This window comes from Brachypodium distachyon, chromosome 3, assembly GCF_000005505.3.
Source record: "Brachypodium distachyon strain Bd21 chromosome 3, Brachypodium_distachyon_v3.0, whole genome shotgun sequence".
In the NCBI taxonomy this organism is placed as follows: domain Eukaryota; kingdom Viridiplantae; phylum Streptophyta; class Magnoliopsida; order Poales; family Poaceae; genus Brachypodium; species Brachypodium distachyon.
Window position 1 is genome coordinate 46,616,824 of NC_016133.3, and position 21,926 is coordinate 46,638,749.

Sequence of the window (21,926 nt, forward strand, 5' to 3'; positions counted from 1 at the left end):
TGGTTGAGATGCATGCCACTAGGTACATCAGATTTCACGAAAGATGTATTCTCATCCATGGCCGGTTTCGTTCATCGGTCGCGTTGTTTTGACACTGGAGAGTATGCTAGCAGCATTGTCCTTGCAAGAGTAAATCACGTTTGTTTGGAGACAAGCAGGAAGGACACCGAGTCAATCACCGACGACGGGCGCTCCTTCCTACCTGTCGGCGTAACGAGGAGATCAGGGCGACGGATGCTTCTGTGTGTGCCAGATTTATGCGGCAACCGTAGGACGGCAGGCAGGACCACGCGAAATGCGTGCAGGATTCGGATCTGCGATCTTGGAGCTGCAGGTCCCACGTCCGGCTCTTTCCATTTTCCTTCCTTTTCTCGACATGACTAGTCGTTCCATTTTCAGTGGGTTTCTCAGGAGGCAGCTCACACACGTGCCGCCGAGTCGGACGGCGGGTGGTGACTCGGATCAGCGTCACGCCCGCCTCTGCATCGTAGGGGCCGGCCGGGGGCGAATCGAAGCTACGGCACCAACCGAATCGAAGCCTCGCTCCAGGCCCGGTCGCTGGTGTTGTTTCCGGACTCCGGAGGGAAGACTCTTTGTACCCGTCACACCCTTCGTTGGCAGGCTCAAGCCGCAAATTTGTTCACTCTTATACGGAGTAGTACTTTTCTCCTGCTTTTTTATTTCTTTCAAAAGGAAACGATATATTCTCCTCCCGAAAGTTAACTTGGTTTTATCGTTAATTTACTCTCGTCGTGTAGGGTTTAAACGCTTTTTTTTACTCCCTCCGATACTAAATTGTTGTCGAAATATTACACGTATCTAGACGTTTTTTAAGAATAGATACATCTATGTTTCGGCAAATTTGAGTTCAAAATTTAGCATCTTTTAGATCCGGTAACTCATATGCTCGCATGCTGGGGCAGCTTAACGATCTTACTCCCACGGATACAGATAGGACCTTGTGATTATGTGAGCAGGGGGTACATGCCATGCCAGACAGCAATACCTATAAGACGGAGAGGACGTGATGTCATGCTGATCGGTGTCATCGATCGTGCCGGTGCCGCCTGCAGTCAGCTTCCGTCCACCTGCTGCTTGAAAACCCTCAAAACCTGGAAGAGATGGAACGGTCAGAGACCGAGTGGCAGCCGACGCGGATGGGTGACCAAGTGCCAGTATCTCTCTGTCGGTCTGCTCTACTCGGCTTCCTTCCTCCGTGCTTCCCCCACCGGCCACGCACAAATCGAACCAGACCACCACCTCTCTCCACCTTGTCTGCTAATTAACCACTCGGATGTTAACATTTGCAGCAACCTAGCTCTCCGCCCGCTGCTTAAATAGGCCGTTATAGTCAATCGTACGCCATTAAATCGCGCGCGTGATCCAAGAAAAACAACAGGCAACGGACGTGCGCATACAGCAAAGTACGTCGTCTCTGTGGCGATCGGGAGAAGAGCAGTGAGGCTTACACAGACACAGAGCCACTGCTCTTTTTGCTCTCTAGCTATTTCTTCTCTGCTAGTGCGGCCGGAGATCGACCGGGTAGATGGCAGCAGCTCGTGAGGCGCCGTCCAGAGCAGCTCCTTCCGTTGCTGCGGCTGCCGGAGTTCTGCTGCTCCTCTCCATCCTGCTGACAGGTGAGTTTCATCAATCTGCATCCACAATCCCATAAGACGAAGCTATATCTCTCTCCGTGCCAATACGTACAGTTCGCGCGCCTGTTGCCAAATTCTAGGAAGGGTATATGGTTATCCATTTGCCTGTTACTCCTTCGTGCGGTACCTTTTGCATCGCCAATCCTGGAGTTCTAACTGCGAGCGTCTCGTCCCTTTGGCTTCTTCACTGCGAGCCTTGGTTGATTTATTACTCCCTCCGTCCTCCGATTCTAGATTCTTGTTGTTGTTTTAGTTCAAAGACAAGAATTTAGGTCGGAGGGAGTACTTGTGTTCCCTATTTACAATGCTTACGAAGAGCATTTCATCAGGAGCTATTTCAAAGTTGTGCCAGTTTGTGATCAGTGGTTGCATTTGCTGGTATCATCTTATATTAACTAGTAGTAGTTGCATTTGCTGGAATCATCTTACATTAATAAGCAGGTGCATCTGCTCAGATTGACCTTATCTAGGTGTTGGTGTTTTTGGCTAATACTCAGCAGATAGCATTATTCCTCATCTAGGTCCTCCATGGCGCGTAAGGAAGACACTGCCCACTGTAGCGACAAAACTGAACGAACGTATCAACTTTTAATGATACGCTGAACTTTTGCGCATTTTAGAAATTAAATCATATCAACTTTTAGTGGTTCTTTGCAAACCGAAAAAGCCCATGTTGGCCTCTGATCCGCTCCATTGTTTTCTCTCCATTTTCGCGCATCTGATCTGATTCTGAGCAGTGGTTGCTTTGTCCACAAAGTTTCTCTGGAAAGACATTTTCTCTATCATTTCTTATTCCAGTCTGCAGCTAATTAAAAATTCATTTTTTTGCGGGTAAGCTAATTAAAATTTCGTGTGCTGCAACTTGGCAATATCGAAATTAAAGGACTCGCCGGCAGTCGACCTTGTAGCGGAATAATTGGATTGTTTTATTTTATTATTAGTTCATGGTGGGACGCCTCAGTGGCTCAGACATCACTTGCCCATGTGGTCCAGTGAGATCCTGCTTCCGTTGGATCACGCGCTCGTTCATCTCAATATGATGATACGAATCTAACTGTACGTCTCGTCGAAAAAATGCAACTGGATGCTTGTATTCTACTGCCCATATTACTTTTCTCTTGTCCCGATCGTGTTGCACTGATGAACTAAACTACGAGTTCGTGCCGGCAAGCGGCTACACACTTGCTGACTGCCCACTCTTGCGATGCTTCGTGACAATCAAATCATCAACAAAATGCAACAGAAGCATGAATTTGACATCATACTAATGGGAGGTACACAAAATTCAATCTGCAGAGCAGGTGGTGGTGTGCTCGGCCCTGTCCATCGGCGTCAACTACGGGCAGATCGCGAACAACCTCCCATCGCCGGGGCGTGTGTCGTGGCTGCTCCAGTCGATCAAGATCAGCAAGGTGAAGCTCTACGACGCCGACCCGCACGTCCTGCGCGCGTTCCTGGGCACGGGCGTGGAGTTCGTGGTGGGCATCGGCAACGAGCACGTCCCGTCCATGGTGAGCCCCGCCGCGGCGCACGCGTGGCTCCAGCAGCACGTGGCGCCGCACCTCCGCGCCGGCGCGCGCATCACCTGCATCACCGTGGGCAACGAGGTGTTCAAGGGCAACGACACGGCCCTGCAGGCGGCCCTCCTGCCGGCCATGCGGTCCGTGCACCAGGCGCTGGCCGCGCTGGGGCTGCAGGGCCGCGTCAACGTCACCACGGCGCACTCGCTGGACATCATGGGCGTCTCCTACCCTCCTTCCGCGGGAGCGTTCCACCCGGGCGCCGTGTCGCACCTGCAGCCGTACCTCAGCTTCCTGTCGCAGACCGGGGCGCCGTTCCTCATCAACTGCTACCCGTTCTTCGCCTACAAGGACGACCCGGCGCGGGTGCCGCTGGAGTACGTGCTGTTCCAGCCCAACGCGGGCGTTACCGACCCCAACACGGGGCTCAACTACGACAACATGCTGTACGCGCAGGTGGATGCCGTGTACGCGGCCATCCAGGCGCTGGGCCACACGGATATTCATGTCAAGGTTTCTGAGACCGGGTGGCCGTCCCGGGGCGACCCCGACGAGATCGGCGCCACGCCGGAGCACGCCGGGACGTACATCCGGAACCTGCTGCAGAGGATCGAGATGAAGCAGGGCACCCCGCTAAGGCCCGCGGTGCCCATCGACGTCTACGTGTTCGCGCTCTTCAACGAGAACCTCAAGCCCGGGCCGGCGTCGGAGCGGAACTACGGGCTGTTCTACCCCGACGGCACGCCTGTTTACAATGTCGGTCTGCGCGGCTACCTCCCGCCGGTCGAATCATCAGATAATGGAGCACGGCGACAGGTACGATTTCTTCATGTTTCACGTCACTTGCTCGATCGACACGCAAGTATTTTGCACATTTCCTGCACCATCACCCACATATATAGGTCCATGACCCCATACAACGTTTGCAATTGACAAATGCATCATCAAACACTACTCCTCGTCTCAAAACTGTGTTCTTGCACGTACTTTCTCTTTGTGCACCCATGCTTTTATTTGCTTGCAAGACCTTGACAAGAATTTGTGTTCCCGCAGGTGTTTCATTTGCTTGCGCTTCTTCTCTCCATCGCGTCGGTCGCTTTCGCCTTGTCCTGACAGCATCCATCGGGTGCTGATGAATACCGATGGTGAAGAGAACTGGATGCGATTGACCAGAGCCGAAGTGACTAACATATGTGCTGATTTTTGGCAAAAGCCTCTCGGAAAGAAGACAGTATGTCTGTTTTCTCGGGTCATAGAACTAGTGTATTTGTAGCAGCACATTTATTGCAATCTGGATGTATTCTGATGGCCTTCGGGACATGAAAGCTGCTTCGCATGCAGATTAGATTAGATCTAACTGAAGCTTGGAAATGATTACCTCAATCAGAACTTCACCCTTATTTTTAACCCGTGAAGGTCGCACGGACAAGAATTGTTTATTTGCCAATTATAGATAGCAAATGATCAGCACATTTCATTTGTGATTAGCAAATTTAATTGTTTCATTATGATGCAAGTTTGAACGCAACTCTAACTCTTTATACTCCCTCTTCCAACAAAAAATGTCTCAACTTTGACTAAATTTGAATGTATCTATACACTAAGTTATGCCTACATACATTCAAATTTTGACAAACTTGAGACATCTTTTATTGGAGGAAGGGAGTATGAAATTTGATCACTTGTATAGTACAGTATTGCAATAAACATGTTCGTGTTACTACTATAGATTCCTACCTCCAATCATGATTTGATTCCCTGAAAGTTATAACAAATGCCTATGTATAAAATATGGAATTTGACATGAAAACTAGTGAAGTGCCATCAATATTGATTCCAGAATGCTCGCTCAACTGAGGCCACACAGTTGGTATATCCTTTTACATGTCCTGCTAGCCCTGCACTGGGAGTATATCGTCCCTGGTAACCATGTCGAATTCTGAACTTTGACTCGCTAATCCTGTGCATTGAACTACAACTACGTATACAAGTAAGCAGACTAAATGTTACAGATATATACAGCAGCAGCAGCAGCAGCAGACCTTGATCCCTGGAATTAAACCATCCACTTCAGCGAAACTTTCACAGCATATCAGTGGGCCTCAGAACCATCCAGTGCATCATCTAGGCATTTTTGCCCACTTGGTTGAATGGTTCGGTCGAATCTAGGTCCCGTCCAAAAAATGATAATCCAGCCAGACCAAAAGACCAGCCGGACAAAATATGAATGTCAAGTATACCAATCACTACTATCAGTCTGACTCGAGCTTCTTAAATCTCCTTTCCCACTCCTTGACTTCGTATTCCTGATCCAATACATCCTTTTCGGTTGTGTACACAATCTCCTCTGGTGTAATCACCTTCCGTTGAGCCATGTCACGTGCACTGAGCAACTGAAAAGGCAGAAAACACTAGCTAAATACTACTATAAATAGAAAGAAAGAAAACAAGAGTTTAAGTTGGCTAGAAATCTGTAAAGAAAACCTAGCAAAGCAAGCTGGTGACAACGAACTCAAATAGATAACTAACACTGAAGCATGCAAAAAGTAAAATGTGCACAACAATAATTATCATGCTTGCCATATATTCTCAGTTTATACCCATAGACACTCATTGCTGCAGCCTGTGGCTGCTGACAAGAGATTATCAAGTTGCATAATGATTCCACTTGATTTGTAGGTTAAGCCTGCCAAAAGTGGCTCTTTTTTAGAATCATATGATGCATGTGAACTATGGAGTAAATAAATGACCACATTCAAGTTTGGGCCTATCAGGTTTACGCGAAATGCTCCGAACTATACCCGGCTTTCTCCAAACAGGTCTATGGGTGTGCAAGCAGCAACTATATAAGGTTTGTTAAGCTCAAGTTTGCTTGTCTTCAGAAATTTTCAGTTTCCACTGAATGTTAAGTTCGAACAAAAAGTTATAGCACTTTCTATCGTTCTTACCTTTCTTCTGAGAGAAGGTTCTGGCAAAACAAGTTCCTGGGCTCTCTCTTCTCTGGCCTTGTTCCTCCTTGAAATATCATCATTGGTTTTGCGAAGCAAAAACCATCTAAATAATGGTATTGCAAAAAAGGAACCAGCATATATCTACAATGAACTTATGGTATCAGTATTATCAATAATAATAGTTATCTTATGTTGAACACACACAAGTCAGAAAATAAAAGGGGTCCGTGCTTTCTTTCAGCCATATGCCTTGCAAAATGAGTACTGAAAGGATTAAGACCAATCCATTTTATAAACAAATAAACAGGAATGGTAAGCGAAGCTATACCTGAAGCAAGGGAAATAACTGTGCAGCAAATGAGATAAGCCCACCAGGTGTCACTGTCATTTGCCTTCACAATGATATTACTTTAGTAGAAGAGATTTCAATGAAATGAAATGATGTTTGGAAACAATTACTATAATTCTTACTTCAATAAGTTTCCGAGAATGATGACGCCAAAAAGATTGAGTCCTCCCAAACCAGCAACCATTGCCCTCTCTGATGCATTTGCTTTACTGTAAAATCACCAGGTTGGCACAGGACATAGTTCAGATTTCAAGTACTCCCTCCGTCCAACAAAAGATGTCTCAACTTTAACTAAATTTGAATGTATCTATACACTAAGTCAAGTCTAGATACATTCAAATTTTGAGAAACTTCAAACATCCTTTGTTGGACGGAGGGAGTAGCAAATTTAGAGCTGATGACAAATACCCTTCAATGTATCAAACACAAACACAACTAATTATTAACCTCTGGAGTTCGACTCCATTGCAGTTCATTATGTAATGTTAGACACCACATTACAAGGTAAACTTTGCGATCCAGATATGCTAATAATATTTACAGTATCAAGTTTTTGGGGAAATAGTAACTAAAATTTAACTCAGGTAATAATGCTTAAACTGAGTAAATAGTAAACATTTTAGGACCCTAACTTTGCCCCAAGTCCATATTCCATCCCAAAAACTTAAAACCATCTAAAACGAACCCTGAACTTTCAAAACTCACTTTACCCCCTCGGCCGTCCAAAAGTTGTTTTCATCCTATGTGGCGCCCAAGAGTCAGTAATTCCGATATATAGCTGTTGACGGTGCTGACAGTAAGAAAAGCAGACCAACCTGAATTCCCATGGTTTCTCTTCCATAAATTTTTCAACGCCACTGAACATTGCAGACCATTTTGTACCAACATATTCCCTACTCCCACCTCCTTTCGATGAGGCAGTACGTTGCAGCGAGGGGAATCGGTAAAGAATGTTTCCCTACATAAGAAAAAGGAATTTTTTTAACATAACTGGCATTTCAAACTTGATGAATTCAAGCAAGTTGAGCATGTCATGCTCAGTGAGTAGGGAGGTTAAAGGAGTCAAAATTGAGAAGCGGCAGTTCTCTAATAAAAACCTAAAATATATGACAGGGAAAAGGTGGACCTGCTCATCAACTTCTGGATGTCCTTGGAAGCGTAAAAGAACTGGAAGAATAAAGGATTCATCATCCTGTGATGCAAGAGATAAAATGGATATGATGAGACTCAACTCAATCCATAACTCCATAACAAATTCCTAAAGCTAGCTGTATCTTGATAATCAATTACTCCATCTGGTTCACAATATAAGGCTTTTAGAATCTGTACCAGTTGAATTCTAAGTTGGATCATCTATAAAGAAATAATTACTAGTATCCCACAACATCAATAATAGTATACTAGATATATCGTGAAATATACTTTCACATTGTATAACTATTCTTATGTGCGTCAACATATTTCAATAGCATACTAGATATATCGTGAAGACACGTAACGGCGTAAATGTCCAAAAGGACTTAAATTACGAACCCGAGGGATTGACTACTTATACAATTAATTAAAATACTATTCAAAGGACAAGTGAAAAACTTAATCAGGTCTAACAAAGGCAAACACTTATTTTCTCTTCTGAAGATAGGTTATGTATACCTTGGACAGCTCTGAAGGTGCTGGTACATCAAGATAAGGTGCCAGTTCTTCTGCCGTAACAACCCCACCATTTGATGAAATATACTGCCCAATCTGCGAAGTTTATTCAAGAAGCTTGAAATTTGCCACGAGAAGAACTAAAAAATAGTAACTGGCCATGATAAAGTTTAAATAGCAATAACTACATGCTCTATGACTCTTATCAAAAAGCCTTTACCATCTTCCACCTTCTTTCTTCAAGCCCATCATTTGGATCACCATCTCCAAATACAAATGAAAAGACCTGCACAACATTGATTTGAACAACATACATTTTTAGCCGACCTGCGCAGATTTGCATTACACAATAAAGTGAATAATCAAGTCAAACCCTTTAAATTACAGATTCAATAAAGTTCATCCCATTTTCGTTTTCTACCCGCCGCCTCCTGGAGGAACCTGCATCCAAGTACCTGTACAGGAGAGAGGAGACAGTAATGTAAATGATAAGAATGTGCACATAATTTATTTATGTTCACATACAAATTTATATTTCCAAAATTGTATGAGGCCTATGAACAAAAGTTAGGCACACCATTTTGTTGTGATAGTGTAATCGACTTTCTATGTAAGTGGTGTGATGTGCAACATCCAGACTTTCAAATGCCACAGTAAAGATTCCAGAATAGTTAAATTGTTGGGTAGCTTAATAGCTATGTAGTTATAGATGTCTTCATGAATTGATGAATACCTCACTCAGAAATATCATCATACGCTGATCCATTATATAGATTGCATAGGGCGGAGCCAGGATTTGAAGATGAAGGGGGTGAAAAAATTAATGATCATGATCAAGATAGAATATCATAAAGTATGAAGCCTCAATATAATATTGAGATATATCAACAAAGGTTTTGTAATACCAAATAAAACTGCATTTCTAGCTATCATATTAAACTTAACACTTCGGCTAAGCAATGGATTTTAAAAAGAATGTACCGATGGTGTCTTCCTTTTCATCCTTGAGGTTTACGCCATTACTTTTTTATTTTTTTAAAAGGCATTCTAATTGTCAATGGTAAATTCCTTGACTTACATGCATGTTTATAGAATTGAGAACACGATCAGAAATAAATACATACGGTTATCAGACAGGTTTGATGGCACAGCACCAAGACAGGAGTGCAGCGGCAGACCGCAGCGTTTTGATATCTTGTCAGCGTACGTGATGCGTGCCTAGTACAGCAAGCTGCAGGTGCCGGCCGCTGGTGAGATGGGCAGATGGCTCGATAACTTGATCTAATCTAATATAGAGGGAGGCGATGTGATGGTCGATAGGACGGTCGCTTAGACAATTGTACTGATTTTATCCTAGCCTCCTAGGGTTTCAGAAGATATAGGATGGGCAGCAGGCTGCTTGTTTTCTTTGTTTGCTTGCACCACATAGGAATCAGATGCCATTAGGCTTGGCCGTTAATCTAATTAAGTGATTGTCTCTGGCTGTCAACACGTATACAGCTACATAAAGATAATATTCCAATTCAACTTAATGTATTCCTCTTTTCAGGGCTTCTTTTTCGTGGGAGGTTAAATTCGAGAAGTTCTACCATGAGTCTTAACATGCAAACTATATGCAATGTTCAGCTTCCAAATGTTTAATGGACTTCCAAAAATTAAAGGGGAGACTTACCAAAACAAATCTGTCGGGAGGAATATTGTAGAGCCATAGGATCTGCGCCGCCTGCCACGATTATCTTCATCACTGCTATTAGAAGAAGAATTGCTATCACTGGAAGGGGAAAATGGGATAAATGACAATCTTGCTAAAAGTTCCTACACAGACAGGATCTTTGAAACTATGAGTAGAATGAACGCTATTGTTCATTCTATTGTCACGGAATTCGCAAGGGTCACTTCCATACAAAGAGATTAAGACCCACCAATCTACAGAGGCCATATTGATCAAGTCACTTTTACAGTTTTCATATGTTTTCATTTACAGAAGATGATAAGAATCGCATCAGGGAGTTGCATGCTGGAAAAGACTATGGCATTTTGTGTGAATCACTTTGGGTGGTACAACAAAGAGTAACTTGCACACATATCTTGTAATAGGTATCTTGTAATAGGATACATACCTCGAGCTTGAGATAATGGCAATGATCGTAGTGTATACAAGCACAATGGAGGCAACTAGTGCCGTCCCAAAAGACACCCGGACCACATATGCACCCACTTCCTGCAAAGAAGCAAAACATAAGCAAAATCAGCACCGGCTCACATGAATTAATAAAGTCGGTTGCATATCTCAGAACACCTTAGCTTTGTTGACCAGCGGCTCGACCCGCATTCTGAATGACTTGCCAGCGAGCTTCGCCCTATAGTCTTTGGGAAAGACGTACAGCACCTCCCCTTCCCCAGAGACCTGCGCAAGTCACAACAGTTTCACGCTCAAATCGCGGAGGGCAGGAAGACTAGTCACAAAGGAGGCAAAGGAGAACTAAGAGAGGAGCACCTCCAGGAAGCCGCCGGTGTCCGCGGCGAGAGCCTGGAGAGCGCGCTCCGCCTGGTCGACCTGCAGACCGGCACGGGAGGCGACGTCGCCGATGGTGACGCGGCCGCCAAAGTGGTCGACGGCGTCCATGGCGCGGTCGCGCACGTCGGAGGGGAGGCGGTCGGTCTCCACGGCGCCGCCGGGCCGCGCGAGGGATGGCGCCTCGACGGTGCCTGCCCGCGCCCTCACGGAGGGGCGCCACGGACGAGGGAACGAGCCATGGGCGACGCGGAGGTGTTGGGGAGACGGAGGGGTGGACGGAGAAGGGGATATGAGGAATGGGGCGTGGCGAGGGGGCGTGCGGCGGGCGTACGGAGCCGGTCGGAGGCGCAGGTGGAGTGAGAGGGAGGCAGCGACGGCCATGGGTGGCATGGCTGGGGTTTAGGCGGAGGACGGCGGGGCGTTGGTGGGCATCTTGCAGGAGAGGAGTGGCTGTGGGAGGAAGATGAGGAGAAACCGGTGGCGGTGTACTGGCCGTGGCCACGAGATCGGATTTCATCGATGCGCCCGAGTCCGACCGAGGTCGGCTGGCCCAAAACCAAAAGTGCCTCAAAGTAAAATACGCTGTTTATAACTCGGACTAAATGGACGGTTTCGCTCGTGATCTAAAAAACTCAGGGCTCTTTGATTCGTAGGATTTTGAAAATGTGGGAATAGAAAAAACACAGTAATATCATAAGAAAAACACAATAAAAACATAAGAATAGGAAAAACACAGTAATAACACAGTAATATGCAAAACAGAGGATTGAAAAACATAAAAATTATAACTCGGAGTAAATGAACGGTTTCGCTCATGAACTAAAAAAAACTTACCCATAAAGTCAAAAAACAAGTATTTCCTTCGTCCAACAAATGATTTCTCAACTTTGACTAAATTTAAATGTATTTATACAATAAATAATGTCTGGATACATTTAAATTTTGACAAACTTAAGACATCTTTTGTTAGACGGAGGGAGTACTACTAATACAATAATAGTCTAAAATAGTTCTGGAGATAAAGTGGACATGTGGACGGCACATCAGAACAAGGCATGGATCGCAGGTTGTAGTTAGGGTTTTCAGAAATTTTATTGCAAAATCGCCAAAGATTATGGGGAGCCGGATGGTTTATGGGTTTCTCTTTCTGCTCTGTTTCTCCTGATGATGTCGCGAGTCATATTAGATACTTTGCTGCGTTATTATAGGGGAGGCTCGTCACCACATTGGCACGTAAGATTCTTACTAGGGGGCTCTTTTATATGGTCTGCGTCTATATTATACTTGATGTTCACAAAATGCCTCCTGCAAACCGATGAGAACAACATTTGTTCTCATTGATATACAAAAAGTTTCTAGGTAAAAATCACATAGGTACATGAAAAGTGGCGTATGCACCACCTTCGTCCAATGCTTCGAGTGTCATCGCTGCCTCCGTCCCACGCCGCATCGGTGCTTGCGCCCCAACGACTCCTCCCCAACACATTCAACAGCGCCAACAAATCCCAGCGACCGCCGCCACAGCTTGAGGGAGATGGGGGGAGAGAGAGAGAAAGGGGCGCTGCCATAAGCTCGCCGTTGTGTCTCCATCTCTCCTTAATTCTACACAACTTTCCGGGGTCGTTACATTTTTCTCGATCTCTGCCGGTTCCGTGCCATGGCGACTATCAGTGGGAGATGATCAGTTATCGATTTCATAGCATTGGAAGTTTGGAACACATGTTTGCTCCGGTTTCATTTTATTTACGTTTGGCATAGGTCTAATAGTGGTGTCAAATAACAAATACTCCTTCTGTTCCTAGACGTAAGAAGTTTTAGATTTGTCATAAGTTAAATTTCTTAAATTTCGACAAAATTTATTGAAAAATTACCAACATTTACAATTTCAAATTAGTTCTATTAGATTTATAATGATATATATTTTACATATTGTACTTATTTGGTTCTAAATATTGATATATTTTTTCATAAGGTTGGTCAAACTTTTTTTTTTACTCAACACAAAGTCATTACCAGGTGAGTCGGTTGACTTGTTTACACGCACCTCACGAAACAAAACGTGGCGGAGATAAAGAAAAGAAAATCAAAGAGCAGAGTATTGCTGGACCGCTCTCTCGCCTCACGCCGTGAAAACCCGCTGCGGCAGAGCATGCGCCGCGATTCCGCGAAGCCACCGCTCCCGGCTCCCAGGAGGCCAGGATTCTGGCTCACCACCACAGCCTCCCAGGACACCTCAGCTCGAGGACAAAGCGCCGAAAACGAATCAAATGGCGTTCCCGTGCTCCGCCCCAGTGCGGCCCCCGCGCGCCCTCCGAGCCCGAGGCGGGCGCCCGCTTGGCCGCGGCCCCGCGCTGACGGTCGTGGCCGCTGTCACCCGGGTCAGCGGCTCCGAGGTCCGTGCAAAGCTCGTGCTAGCGCTCGCCTCGCAGGCCCTCGCCGCCTCGCAGCGCCGCGCCGTCGACCTCGTCACCGAGGCCACCAAGTATGCCCTGCCGTCTAGCCGCTTCGATCCACGGACCCTTGAGGAGGCCCTCATGTCCGGTCAGTGTTGGTTTTGTAGCCCTCTGCCCGGTTACCCGAACGCTTTTCTTTGCTTACTGAGATTTCCGTGCTTCCGCAGTTCCCGATCTCGAGACGGTGCAGTTCCGCGTCCTGAAGCGCGAGGAGGATTACGAGATCAGAGAAGTGGAGGTGATCACCTTGTTCTTATTCAACGAATTTGCTCTTCTTTAGTACGTATTGTGCTTTTGTACAAGTGAGCTCAGTTTGGATTCTGGATTCATTCTTTATGAGTGATATACTGTTCTGTCGTAAATTGACTAAATTCTTGCCAGTCGTACTATATTGCTGAGACGACGATGCCTGGAAGAACTGGATTTGATTTCGGTGGATCTTCTCGGTCGTTCAACGTACTAGCGTCTTACTTATTCGGTGAGGTAATTGATATGTATTCTCCTCGTGCCAGAAATTAATTTTGGTCTTCCACTGTGTAATTAAATGCTTAAACTGAAGGGAAAAGGGAAATTTTATGGTGGTATGCTTAATTTCAGAACACGAGGTCCGAGCAAATGGAAATGACAACCCCTGTTCTCACCCGGAAGGCTGAAATTGGCAGTGAAAAGATGGACATGACCACCCCAGTTATAACAAAAAAGGCACGTGCTATATGACTTTTTTTTCATCAGCTTTGGAAGTATACTGAAAATTATCACACTTGTTAATCCATATGTCGTCACTGGCAGTCAGCTGATGAAAATAAGTGGAAGATGTCCTTTGTGATGCCATCAAAATATGGTCCAGACTTGCCTAAGGCAAAAGACCCATCTGTGACCATCAAGGAGGTGCCCAGGAAAATTGTAGCAGTTGTGGCCTTTCCAGGTCCATCTGTTAACCTCTTTACTTCATTTCCATTTTTCAATATTTATTGCAATGCTGAAGGATGTATTTGATTGAACAACAGTCTATTTTTTTAAGCAAATTGGTGGCTTATTGGCACCATCTTTTTCCCATTTGTGACATTAGTCCATTTAAATTCCGTGTCCTATCTATCCTCATGTTCCTTTTCTGGAGAATTTGGTAATGGAAAAGGATGAAATATTCCTTGTGCTACACTCATCGTGAAAATAATTTAGAAAGATCTGAATTGTAGCTGCTTCCTGAATCCGTACCACGTACTATCAACAACATGATCTGATTTCTAATATGTGTGGGCTTACTTCCATGATATCACAAATGAAATCCCCTGTGTCGGATCGAGAGAAACCTCCAAGCTGTGTGAATTAGTCAGAAGTCAGATCATAACAAGGTCCACCCAGTTTCGCTTCCATCTTAGCACATCGTTGTATAAAAGAAAACATAACTTCTGTATAGTTACCCCGAATTACTTTCAACTTCCTCTCCATAGAGAAATTTCGGTAGCAGTACTAACAGTTTTATCTTCTTGTGTTGTGAACATAAAAAGTTCACACCATCACTCTACTGAATTGATGTGTGATTTTTTAAACTCTGTTTTGGAAGTTATTATTTTCTCAAAGTTGCAGAAATGACCTACCTTCATTCTTTATTGATTTTGTATTTCATATGGGTATGCCTAGTTATGTACCCCTATCCATACTGCAATCTTCATGCACCAGACTAAGACAGTCTTCTTTAGAACAGGTTTGGTTACAGATGATGACATAAGTCAGAGAGAATCCAGATTGCGGCAAGCTCTCCAAAAAGATACTCAATATCGAGTCAAAGAGGATTCAGTGGTGGAAGTTGCACAGGTAAGCTAGTTTTGATGTCCTAAATGAACAAAGATTCATCCGTATTTTGATGTATAGATTAGTGAATTCTGATCATAGCCTGATCCTGGTTTTCCTGAATCCGCAGTATAATCCCCCTTTCACACTTCCTTTCACAAGGCGTAATGAAGTAGCATTGGAAGTTGAGCGGCTTGATAGAGCCTCCATGTCCAAGATTAACGAATAAGTTGTTAAAACTTCAGTGTGTGCATAAATGTGCATTGTCCCTAATGTATATGCATAGACTCTCTTTGTTACCGGTGCAGTATGTATAGTATATAAAATTATATGTAGGTATCTCATTTCTCAAATACTCCCTCCATTTCACAAAGGTTGACGTATTTTGTTTCGTTAAAACAAGCCTTTGACCAAAAATTACTCATTAATATGTAAGTTATATGATACGAAACCATGATCATTAGTAAGAACTTTTAAAGACGAATCCATTAATATAAATTTCATGTATGAAAAAACACATATCAATAGAGTTTTCATTGGTTAAAGTCTTGTCTTAACGAAACAAAATACGTCAGTCTTTGTGAAACGGAGGAAGTACGTAGCAGTAACATTAGTAAAGGGTAAATTAATATGATAGGATAATTTATGGTATGAATGTATGATAGCATCGTTTCGAAGGCTGGCCTGTCTTAAGATTTATGTCTCAAAGCTCAAGTTAAGGCGTTTTTTTAATTATTTTTTTAAAATCTATACCCAAAAGTGTTACTGTTGGCACTGGTCCAGCAAACTTTCGGCTGCCCTATTCTTATATACCATTCATGTTTTTGACATTGGCGGGTTATTTCTTCACCCACTATGAACCAGTAAATGGGGGCATGTTCACTTGTGAATTATGAGTATGGAGCTTTTTCAAGGCGTGTGCATTTTTTTCTTCTGGACACTGGAACTTGTAAGGTCGTGGTCTTCACGCAGTAGTATGGGCGAAGGATATTTTTATATTTAATTGCTTGTCTTGTCACTTACAGTTACAAACTTATTAGTTGCCAAACATTTGCATTGTGGACTAGATAAAGCATTTTGGATGATTATTACCTTGGTTTAGGTTGTATTTCCAGCATGAAAGGATCTACCACAATTGCTTTTATCCAAGAAGAAGATACCATTCTTTTAAGCAAAAAAGAGAAAATATCATTATTTACAAATCGTCTTTTTTTAGATGATGAAAACTTTATATCCTGGCCTCTGCACAGAAGATGCATCCATGTTTATTACAAAGTTTTATTATATTCGCAAAAAGGGACAAAAAAACACAAGAGTAGTCAAGAGAACAACAAAGCTACACCCTTAATTATGAGTTTAGAGTTAGCATGCCAATCAAATCAGGACATAAATTTGTAATTCACTACAGCTTCTTGACGCCATACTCTATCAATTCCTTTGGTTGCGCCCGTTGTAACAAAGACTACAAGTGCCACAGCCGGTACATGAGAGTAACGCTTGCATGCGCGCATAAAACCATTTCTTTTCGAACACGATATTATTACGCCAAAAAACTGTTGCTGCTCCAACCAAAATAAGGGCACATATGGACTTGTCCCCTTCCAAAAGCCAAGAGCCAAAAATATGAGCCACCGACTGAAGTGGTGATGTTCAAAGACAAATGAACAACAGACCAACAACTCGTGCCATTACACAATAAAAAAATAGATGTTTAATGGTTTCCTATTCATAGCAAAAATAACATTTCATATCACCTTGCTATTTGTGCTTAATCAAATTATCTTTCTATATCTACTGTTTGTATTCATAGTTGTGACGTCACATGCTAGCCTTTAGTGAGAAAACGGAATGGGAAGTTGGCTCATTTTGGGGGCTAATATTGCCTACACAACCCCTCTATGACCGACGGGATGAATGTATCCTAGTAAGTTAAACCTTGTAATTTTGTCCCTTGGGTTTAACCTTTTGATGCCCGGACAGTATATACTTAAACACACTGACTGATTGAACTTCTATAGAAGTTTGGATTTATGCATGTGAAGGTCGGCACCTCCCTCGTAATAAATTACGGATCTTCAAGCAAAAGTGGTTATTAATGTTTTTTAGAAGGAGGATAATCCTCGGCCTCCATGTATTATTAAATCCGGGCAGCAAAGTCGACCAAAAGAAGAAGAACAACTCCACCGACCTATCACTAACCCTATGGTACATGTTGAAAATGAAAAGACACCTAGGCAAAGTCTTCAGGAAGGAACGTCGCACGTGCGCTGATGATGACTAGTCCAGCCTAAGAACCGGTAGTGTGTAGGGGCAATTCTGAATTTTTTCACTTGATCAAATTCTTTAATTTACTCTCCCCTCGAATTGGATTAACACCACACTTTTATCCTCTAGTGAAACTGATGGATGTTACGTGTATCCATTATAAAGGAAATCAATGTCTGTAAGGATTAAGAATCTGGATGCATGTTTACATTGTGGGTCCACCTAGTCATACTACTCCCTCTGACCCATATTACTTGTCACTGATTCTGTACAAAGTTTTACTGAATCAGTGACAAGTAATTCCGACCGCAGGAAGTACTAGAGTTTCCATCTACATGCCAAAACAAGCTGATCTTTGAATTAGGGTTTCAAACAAGCGCGCAAAGTCAGTAATTTTTAGATCTGACCGAGAAAGAAAATAATAATTACAGTAAGTACATGTTTGCCCTCCTTAATGTAAACCGTTTTTGCTTTAAGATTCTGCACCGAAGCAAACTTCGTGTGTCCTTTTCTTATTTCTTATTGTTCAGAACTGCATGTTGGGCAAGATGTGCTAAGACTTGTGTGTCCTTCTTTTTTGTTCCTTATTATTTTGTGTCGAGCAAGATGTGCCAAGAACTGGTTCTGAAGCACGGTGGCAAAAGGTCATGCAACTTACCATCACCCGTCATGTGCTCATGTGCATGACTGTGCATAAGATGTTTTTCCTGGCGTGATTTCCTATTGTTCTCTTATGGATGTGAGGCCAATTTTATTGTATGGAAGCATAATATTCTTTTGCAGATGCTGTTATCATCATTCTATGAGATCAATTTCTTCTTAAGAGGCAAATTGTAACCGCACCGTTCTGACAATTTATGACTCATTTATAGCCCTAAGAGATGTTTGTGTTATTTAACATCTTGTGCAGATGCCATCTATTTGATCAAGCTGGCACTGTACTAGTCTGAGAAATCAATGTAACCATCCAGTGATGCTACAGAGATGACCTTTTAATTTTTAGCTACGTCAAGAACAAGGACACCATGTTGGGGCCAAAACATCAATATTAACGAATTGGCCTATATGTACATCTGCCTTCTGCAATTCTGCTTATAGTTTGAATCCAATTCCTTTTATATTTCCCTTCTTCTATAGGTTGGAGGACGAACCGATAGATGGCAACTTCGGAGGAAAGTTCAATCTTTGTTGCACTTCTGTATATGTGCTTGCTTGTGACCCATGCATGTGATTCTGGTATGTGTTCTATGGTACTGCATTCTGTAATGCATCATTGATGTTGCACAGTAGTAGTTGATTACTGTCATCCATGTGCAGTAGCACAACTTTTGTCTTCCATTCTCCCAAACTTTTTAACCTTTTAATTATTTTTTTACCCAGTGGGCCATCCCACCGATTTCATTTAAAGAAACCGCCAACTGTTCTACAGAGTTCAAAACAAAACAGAAAACAAAACGACTTAACAAGTAGTCCAACAGTAGAAAAGGAAAACTATCCTCACAGGACACACAGAGAATCATAGCATTACAGACAAAGCCAGCAGCACTACAGTTTTTCACCAGTTTGCAATTCGCCTGACAGTGGGAGCCCATCCATTCTTGATCGCATACGCTTTTAACCTTTTAATTACGCTCCCTTTGTCTCTTAAGCTACTTTGTCGTTCAGCTGCTTTTATGGTGGTCCTTTTCTAATTTAGTCGAACGATCATTTGCCAATCATCTATGCTAAAACTGAAAATCTATAAAGGTCATTGCCATATTTCTGGGTTCTTTTCTTTTGCTTATCAGTTATTCCTTCGCATTGCCAAAAGGGTACTCTTTTGATATTATTGTTGAATGGAGGAGCAGAGCTTAAATGTTAAAAATGTACATCAAGCTAGAATGTTTCCCGGTTTCTTCCAAAATTATTATAAATTAAATATATTCGGAGGGAGGACGAGAACCAAATAGTGAGAAACTTTGAGAATAAGAATGGTGCCATCACTCATCAGTGGTTTTTCATAAAGTGAAAACGGACCAAGCATGTCACAGAACTTGGGAAAACAGAAGAATGAGAGAGCAAACTTTTTACCTATTATTCATATATAGTTTGCACGAAATTCCTGGTGCATATAGGATTTCTGACCTACCCTTTCTCACTCAAAGACACTGGCGTGAGATTTGGCTACAGTGGGAGGACTGGCCCGAAGCATTGGGGGAGCTTAAGTCCTAATTTCACACTTTGCTCAAAAGGATTCTACCAGTCTCCAATTAACATTGTGAGAGATGATGCGGTCTACAACCCAAAATTGGAGCCCCTAAAAGGGGATTATACTGCTACAAAGGCTACAATCGTTGACAACGTCTTCAACATTGCGGTTTGTTCCGAGCCTCTCAACCAAGCAGTTATTCATATCAACAAACAGAAAATGCATAAATACAAGAATAGTATGTTACTATTTTTCTACTCTCCTCCATACTAAGGTGGTATAACTATAATGATTGGTTGTTAAAAAAATATAAAGGCTGGCTCATTTTGTACATGTAATCTGTATTGATCCCAAGTAGTTGGAATTAGATAACCATTGGGTTAATTGACTAATGTAGCTGCGATACAATAACACTGCTGGGACTGTCAACGTGGACGGCAAGAAGTATAAACTGAAGCAATTGCATTGGCACTCTCCTTCAGAGCACACCATCAATGGCCAAAGGTCTGCATGTACACCTTAATTTGTGAGTTAGGAAGCCTGCATTCTATGTTGTACTCACTGCATGCACCGTTGTCTTACCCTGATAGATTTCCAGTGGAGCTCCATATGGTTCACAACACTGATGATGGCAACATTACTGTTGTGTCAATCCTTTATCGGTACGGGAAACCAGATCATTTCCTTTTCCAGGTAAATCGTTATGAGAATACAAGAGAACTGTGTATACCATCGTTATTGCATTGTAGAACACCACATCTTGTTATCTTCCATCATGCTGATTCATATAACCTGATTCATAAAAACCGTGTTCTCTTGTGCTTTTCTTGTTGTATCAAGTCATGCTTTCTGTTTCGCATTTTGATCGCAATAGACTACGGATCTGAACTATAACGGATTGGCATCAAATATGATGCTACAGTTAACAAATTGAGCACTAAGCTTTTTTTTTCTCAAAAGAAGGATAACCCCCGGCCTTTGCATCGACTGATGCACATAGCCATTGAACAATAAGCTTTAATTAGTCAATTTAGTATATTGCATATTTATTTAATACACAGGCTCAGTTTTCTGTGAATAGCCAAAAGGCATTTGACCTGTTCAAGCACTGAATAACATGTCCACGGCTTGTAATTTTATCAATACATACTGGACTTGAACTAGATCATCAGGACACTGCCAGTACTGTCGCATGGTTGGTCTGCATGTATTAATTTTGACTATGTTGCTTTGTTTCTCTATCATTTTCTTGAACACACGTTGAAATGCATGTCAATTTTCTATTTTTCTTTGTATTGCACTCACAGATAAAGGATGAGTTGGCCGAATTATACGCGGAGGGCTGCAAAGCTGAGAAAGGTGACCCTTTCCCTGCCGGGGTGGTGAATATGAGGGAACTAAGGCAGGGTGCACAAGGGTATTTCAGATATATCGGATCTCTCACCGCACCTCCATGCACGGAGAATGTGATCTGGAACATTCTTGGAGAGGTATTCCCCTTGTAAATATAGAAAACTGTGTGATTTTCTTTTTAATTTCGTATGATGTTTGTGCAGTGGAATTTATGTATCCTTTGAGACGTCTTGCAGATAAGAGAAATGAGCAAGGAGCAGGCTGCTGCTTTGATGGCTCCTTTGCAGGGAAGTTACAAGCACAACTGCAGGCCAACGCAACGACTGAATGGCCGCACCGTGCAGCTCTACGACAGAACACGGAAAAGCCACAAGGTGCTGTAGCCTATTGAAGTTTCATCTCTGCAGAGCACTGCAATTTGGTGCCGTTCCTGAACGTCCAAGAAAGTGTTGACACAATCAACTGCAATAAAATCTAGTTCATGGGTTAATCTTTATTTGACATTAGAAATTGCAGTCACTATCCTTATAGATTCTTCTTTGTGTTGCTGCTTCATTGGATACCACAGATCACCGAAAATGACTTGAGCAACAGAATTACATTGGAATAATCGCATCCTTGTTGAAAACTGCTAATTTTATCGTCTCTTTATTCCTTGGTTAGTCTGGAAGAGGCAGACTAATGGATACAGAGAACATTGGTATGCAAAATTTGAATGGCGCAAAAAAAAAACTTGTCTCCTTTCCGTAAAAAGTGGAGTAGAAATTATCAATCTGTTATTAGAAGAAATATTGACCCTTTCTGTAAATAAACCTCTTAAAATATGAAACCATATAAATATAAAAGAAAAGCAAAATTTTGAGGAAAAACATACAAACCTGCAAGGGCCCATCCGGGTTCGAACCGGAGACCTATTGATCTGCAGTCAATTGCTCTACCACTGAGCTATGGACCCTCGATGCTACAATCTGTAAAATTTGCATTATATAGTTAATAGTGATTATACAATGCCTTACCCACATATGTATTTTTTTTTTTGGCACGAGCCTCCCACATAATTGCTTTGCGTACGACGAATCACAGCACATGCATGCACGCAAGTTTCACTCTGTTTCATTTTCCCATTATGCTAGTCCAAGACGAACAGATAAAGATTGCACAGAATTGAAATGGTCCATTCCATAGCAGAGAAACTTGCACGCACGCATCGATCCCCGATCGACCGTGTCTTGG

General features: G+C 42.8%; 4 protein-coding genes and 1 non-coding gene across 6 annotated transcripts; 3 read left to right on the forward strand and 2 right to left on the reverse strand.

The window, feature by feature from the left end:
• The first annotated feature begins 1,127 nt into the window (after positions 1-1,127).
• Positions 1,128-4,683, forward strand: LOC100846124 (glucan endo-1,3-beta-glucosidase 14). The gene is made up of 3 exons (XM_003575024.4): positions 1,128-1,637; positions 2,952-3,991; positions 4,229-4,683. Exons 1-3 carry the CDS (start codon positions 1,547-1,549, stop codon positions 4,286-4,288), a joined length of 1,191 nt encoding a protein of 396 aa, XP_003575072.1. The 5' UTR covers positions 1,128-1,546; the 3' UTR covers positions 4,289-4,683.
• Positions 4,684-4,972: 289 nt separating this feature from the next.
• On the reverse strand, positions 4,973-11,139 carry LOC100846431 (uncharacterized protein At5g03900, chloroplastic). Of its 2 annotated transcripts, none has more exons than XM_003575025.4 (13): positions 10,623-11,139; positions 10,425-10,532; positions 10,246-10,346; positions 9,798-9,872; positions 8,511-8,580; positions 8,346-8,411; positions 8,129-8,221; positions 7,602-7,667; positions 7,291-7,433; positions 6,598-6,684; positions 6,455-6,518; positions 6,124-6,267; positions 4,973-5,568 (listed from the first exon to the last, which is right to left on the reverse strand). In XM_003575025.4, exons 1-13 carry the CDS (start codon positions 11,031-11,033, stop codon positions 5,428-5,430), a joined length of 1,569 nt encoding a protein of 522 aa, XP_003575073.2. In that variant the 5' UTR covers positions 11,034-11,139; the 3' UTR covers positions 4,973-5,427. The 2 variants fall into 2 exon arrangements, with proteins under 2 accessions (XP_003575073.2, XP_010235494.1); XM_010237192.3 differs by having other exon boundaries at positions 9,798-9,869; positions 10,623-11,138.
• Positions 11,140-12,781: 1,642 nt separating this feature from the next.
• Positions 12,782-15,260, forward strand: LOC100846940 (heme-binding-like protein At3g10130, chloroplastic). Its single transcript, XM_003575027.4, has 7 exons — positions 12,782-13,184; positions 13,264-13,334; positions 13,478-13,579; positions 13,694-13,798; positions 13,886-14,021; positions 14,802-14,911; positions 15,018-15,260. Exons 1-7 carry the CDS (start codon positions 12,911-12,913, stop codon positions 15,114-15,116), a joined length of 897 nt encoding a protein of 298 aa, XP_003575075.1. The 5' UTR covers positions 12,782-12,910; the 3' UTR covers positions 15,117-15,260.
• Positions 15,261-16,629: 1,369 nt separating this feature from the next.
• Positions 16,630-21,535, forward strand: LOC100840131 (alpha carbonic anhydrase 1, chloroplastic). Its single transcript, XM_010238499.3, has 6 exons — positions 16,630-18,388; positions 19,297-19,508; positions 19,738-19,844; positions 19,931-20,033; positions 20,648-20,830; positions 20,930-21,535. The coding sequence occupies exons 1-6, from the start codon at positions 18,310-18,312 to the stop codon at positions 21,074-21,076; spliced, it is 831 nt and encodes a 276-aa protein (XP_010236801.1). The 5' UTR covers positions 16,630-18,309; the 3' UTR covers positions 21,077-21,535.
• A 41-nt stretch (positions 21,536-21,576) lies between these two features.
• On the reverse strand, positions 21,577-21,648 carry TRNAC-GCA. Its single transcript has one exon. It is a non-coding gene; the product is annotated as a tRNA-Cys (tRNA).
• Between the last annotated feature and the right edge of the window lie 278 nt (positions 21,649-21,926).

Coding starts and splice junctions, on each gene's coding strand:
- LOC100840131 (XM_010238499.3), top strand. CDS start 18,310: ATGGCAACTTCGGAGGAAAGTTCAATCTTTGTTGCACTTCTGTATATG. Junction 18,389..19,296: donor GACCCATGCATGTGATTCTG/GTATGTGTTCTA, acceptor TCTCACTCAAAG/ACACTGGCGTGAGATTTGGC. Junction 20,831..20,929: donor TCTGGAACATTCTTGGAGAG/GTATTCCCCTTG, acceptor GACGTCTTGCAG/ATAAGAGAAATGAGCAAGGA.
- LOC100846124 (XM_003575024.4), top strand. CDS start 1,547: ATGGCAGCAGCTCGTGAGGCGCCGTCCAGAGCAGCTCCTTCCGTTGCT. Junction 1,638..2,951: donor CCTCTCCATCCTGCTGACAG/GTGAGTTTCATC, acceptor TTCAATCTGCAG/AGCAGGTGGTGGTGTGCTCG. Junction 3,992..4,228: donor ATAATGGAGCACGGCGACAG/GTACGATTTCTT, acceptor GTGTTCCCGCAG/GTGTTTCATTTGCTTGCGCT.
- LOC100846431 (XM_003575025.4), bottom strand. CDS start 11,033: ATGCCACCCATGGCCGTCGCTGCCTCCCTCTCACTCCACCTGCGCCTC. Junction 8,581..9,797: donor CTCCCGACAGATTTGTTTTG/GTAAGTCTCCCC, acceptor TCTCCTGTACAG/GTACTTGGATGCAGGTTCCT. Junction 7,434..7,601: donor ATCCAGAAGTTGATGAGCAG/GTCCACCTTTTC, acceptor TTTCTTATGTAG/GGAAACATTCTTTACCGATT.
- LOC100846940 (XM_003575027.4), top strand. CDS start 12,911: ATGGCGTTCCCGTGCTCCGCCCCAGTGCGGCCCCCGCGCGCCCTCCGA. Junction 13,185..13,263: donor TGAGGAGGCCCTCATGTCCG/GTCAGTGTTGGT, acceptor GTGCTTCCGCAG/TTCCCGATCTCGAGACGGTG. Junction 13,799..13,885: donor CCCCAGTTATAACAAAAAAG/GCACGTGCTATA, acceptor CGTCACTGGCAG/TCAGCTGATGAAAATAAGTG.